Source organism: Montipora foliosa, chromosome 8 (genome assembly GCF_036669935.1).
Source record: "Montipora foliosa isolate CH-2021 chromosome 8, ASM3666993v2, whole genome shotgun sequence".
Taxonomy (NCBI): domain Eukaryota; kingdom Metazoa; phylum Cnidaria; class Anthozoa; order Scleractinia; family Acroporidae; genus Montipora; species Montipora foliosa.
The window spans coordinates 48,167,258-48,169,654 of NC_090876.1; the positions used below are offsets into that span (position 1 = coordinate 48,167,258).

The following is a 2,397-nucleotide window of genomic DNA, read 5'->3' on the forward strand; positions in this document are numbered from 1 at the left end:
AAATCAGCAAAAAATTGTGACGCCGGTGAATAATAAAGTAGCTGCTATTTCCAAAATGATGGAATTACCTGGCGATAAATAACCTCTTCTGTAAAGTCTCTGCTTAAGAGCCAGAAGGCCCATTAAGGCCGGCGCTTATCTCCGGTTTCCGTAGCATGAAGCGACTAGGAGTATAGAGGACTTCGCGCTTGTTGGGGGATCATGGGTAATTAGGGCAAACATAAACAAGATGGCGGCCGCGTGGAAGCCGGTAATGCTCGCGAAACTGAACTTTGTGGAATTTTTTGCGGCTTTTCGCTCGTGAAAAGGAAAACTGGCATCAAGAATAGTTCTTTGGAGAACATTGGTGATTATTGTGACATTTAACAGCCATTCATATTCATCTTGTAGTGTACTGTCAAAGTCATGCCACATTATCGCTGCTGTGTTGGGGGATGTGATAACGATTCTAGGTATCCAGAAAAAGTACTGAAGAGAGGACACGTTACTGGGGATTTGACATGGCATTACTTCCCTAAGGATCTAAAGGAAAGAGCCATTTGGGTGAAAAACATTTCGAAAGGATTAGAGGATTTTGTAGTAAGTGACTATAAGGTAGTGTGCTCAAATCACTTCCAATTTGGAAAACCTACATTTTCCTCTCATGCTCCAACGCTTTACCTAATTGCCAGTGATAAGTCTAAACGCTCACCAAGGAAAAGGAAAGTTGTAACCCGTAACGACAATGGCAACTCTCCTTCAAATGCACCCAAGAAGCGCTTACGTTTTCAAGAAGCACAGGTGCAGTGTAATATCAGCTTTACTTTTGAACAGCTTACGAGGGAACATGACGTCCGATTTTACACTGGATTGCCCTCTTCAAGTGCTTTTCGGTTGCTTTTCGAACAGTTGTCAGCAAAAGCCAGGGAAATGCATTATTGGACAGGTGAAAAACATGCCCAAACTTCACACATTATGGCATCGAAGGTGATTAGAACAGGAAGAGCCTTAACTTTGGAGCAAGAATTGTTTTTGTGCCTCATCAGGTTGAGGCAAGGCTTTCCAGTGCAAGACCTTGCATTTCGTTTTTCAGTCTCGGAAAGCACAATATCTTCCATCTTTACTACTTGGGTCAAGTTCATGTGTAAAGAATTACAATGGCTTATTTTGTGGCCTGACAGGTCTATAATACAGAGGAATATGCCAGACATGTTTCTGAAGTATTATCCTAAATGCCGTGTGATCATTGATTGCACCGAAGTTTACATAGAAACACCTTCTAGCTTAGAAATAGCTGCAATGTGTTGGTCAAATTATAAGCAGCATTATACTGTTAAATTTTTGATTGGCATTACCCCCAATGGTGCTGTATCATTTGCATCTCCCGTGTATGGTGGAAGGGCTAGTGATGCATTTATTGTCAAAGACTGCAGGTTTTTAAATTCCCTCCAGCCTTATGATGAAGTAATGGCTGACCGGGGTTTTAAAATTCACGATTTACTTTCATTTCATCAATGCTTTCTGACCATTCCTCCGTCTAAACACACAAACTTGCAAATGTCACCCAAAGAGGTTAAAACAACATCAAGGATTGCCAATGTCCGAATTTATGTTGAGCAAGCAATTAAAAGAATCAAACACTTCCTTATTCTTAAAAGGGAACTTCCCATCAGCCTATTGCCACTTATAGATGATATTGTTATTGTTTGCTCTTCCCTTAGCAACCTGAATGAACCCTTATCCCTGTGAACGGACATTTACCCTATTGCCAGGACAACTAATGTGGAACTGTTCTTCCTTAAGAGGGTATAGAAGATTCTCTTGCTTGCCAAAGACTGCGAGCTTTGGTTAGTTTTGTGTTAAGCCTGATTCTATGTTGCACTTAAATTAGTTAACATATGTTTACTCCTGGTCACTCATATTCTGTATCTGATTGTCTAGACCAGGATTTACATGTGTATTCTTTGTACTGCTTTTAAAATAAAACCTGTTGTTGTTGTTGTTACATTTCTTTGACTTTCATACCTGGGAGAAATTGCAGGTAGGAAGAGAGAGTATGTAATCTACAGGGGTTGCGTGCACAACACACAGGAACTGAAGGTTGACCAAGCAAGCAATGATTGTTTAACCCAAGAGAGAACTCTCTCAGCCAAGATGTTTATTCACTACAAGTAGTTTCAAGTTCCATAATGCAAACACAAACTTTGAACTCAATTGAAACACCTACTTTCCATTAGGTTACTAAGTGAAACGACAGACCAAATATAAAGACAGCCTTACTTGTTTCTTGTTTTTGTTCTACATCATTGTAAGGTACATTGTCTAATCTTAGAGACTGTCATTGTTCAGGGCAAGGTGATTACAAGAACTACAAATAAATGACTGTGGACAAGATTTCTCATCAATCTTCAAACAGCC

General features: G+C 40.0%; 1 protein-coding gene across 1 annotated transcript; it reads left to right on the forward strand.

Annotated features, from left to right (window-relative positions):
- The first annotated feature begins 225 nt into the window (after positions 1–225).
- On the forward strand, positions 226–1,965 carry LOC138012844 (uncharacterized). Its single transcript, XM_068859755.1, has 2 exons — positions 226–250; positions 391–1,965. The coding sequence occupies exons 1-2, from the start codon at positions 230–232 to the stop codon at positions 1,726–1,728; spliced, it is 1,359 nt and encodes a 452-aa protein (XP_068715856.1). The 5' UTR covers positions 226–229; the 3' UTR covers positions 1,729–1,965.
- Positions 1,966–2,397: the final 432 nt, after the last annotated feature.

Coding starts and splice junctions, on each gene's coding strand:
- LOC138012844 (XM_068859755.1), top strand. CDS start 230: ATGGCGGCCGCGTGGAAGCCG. Junction 251..390: donor TGGCGGCCGCGTGGAAGCCG/GTAATGCTCGCG, acceptor TTCATCTTGTAG/TGTACTGTCAAAGTCATGCC.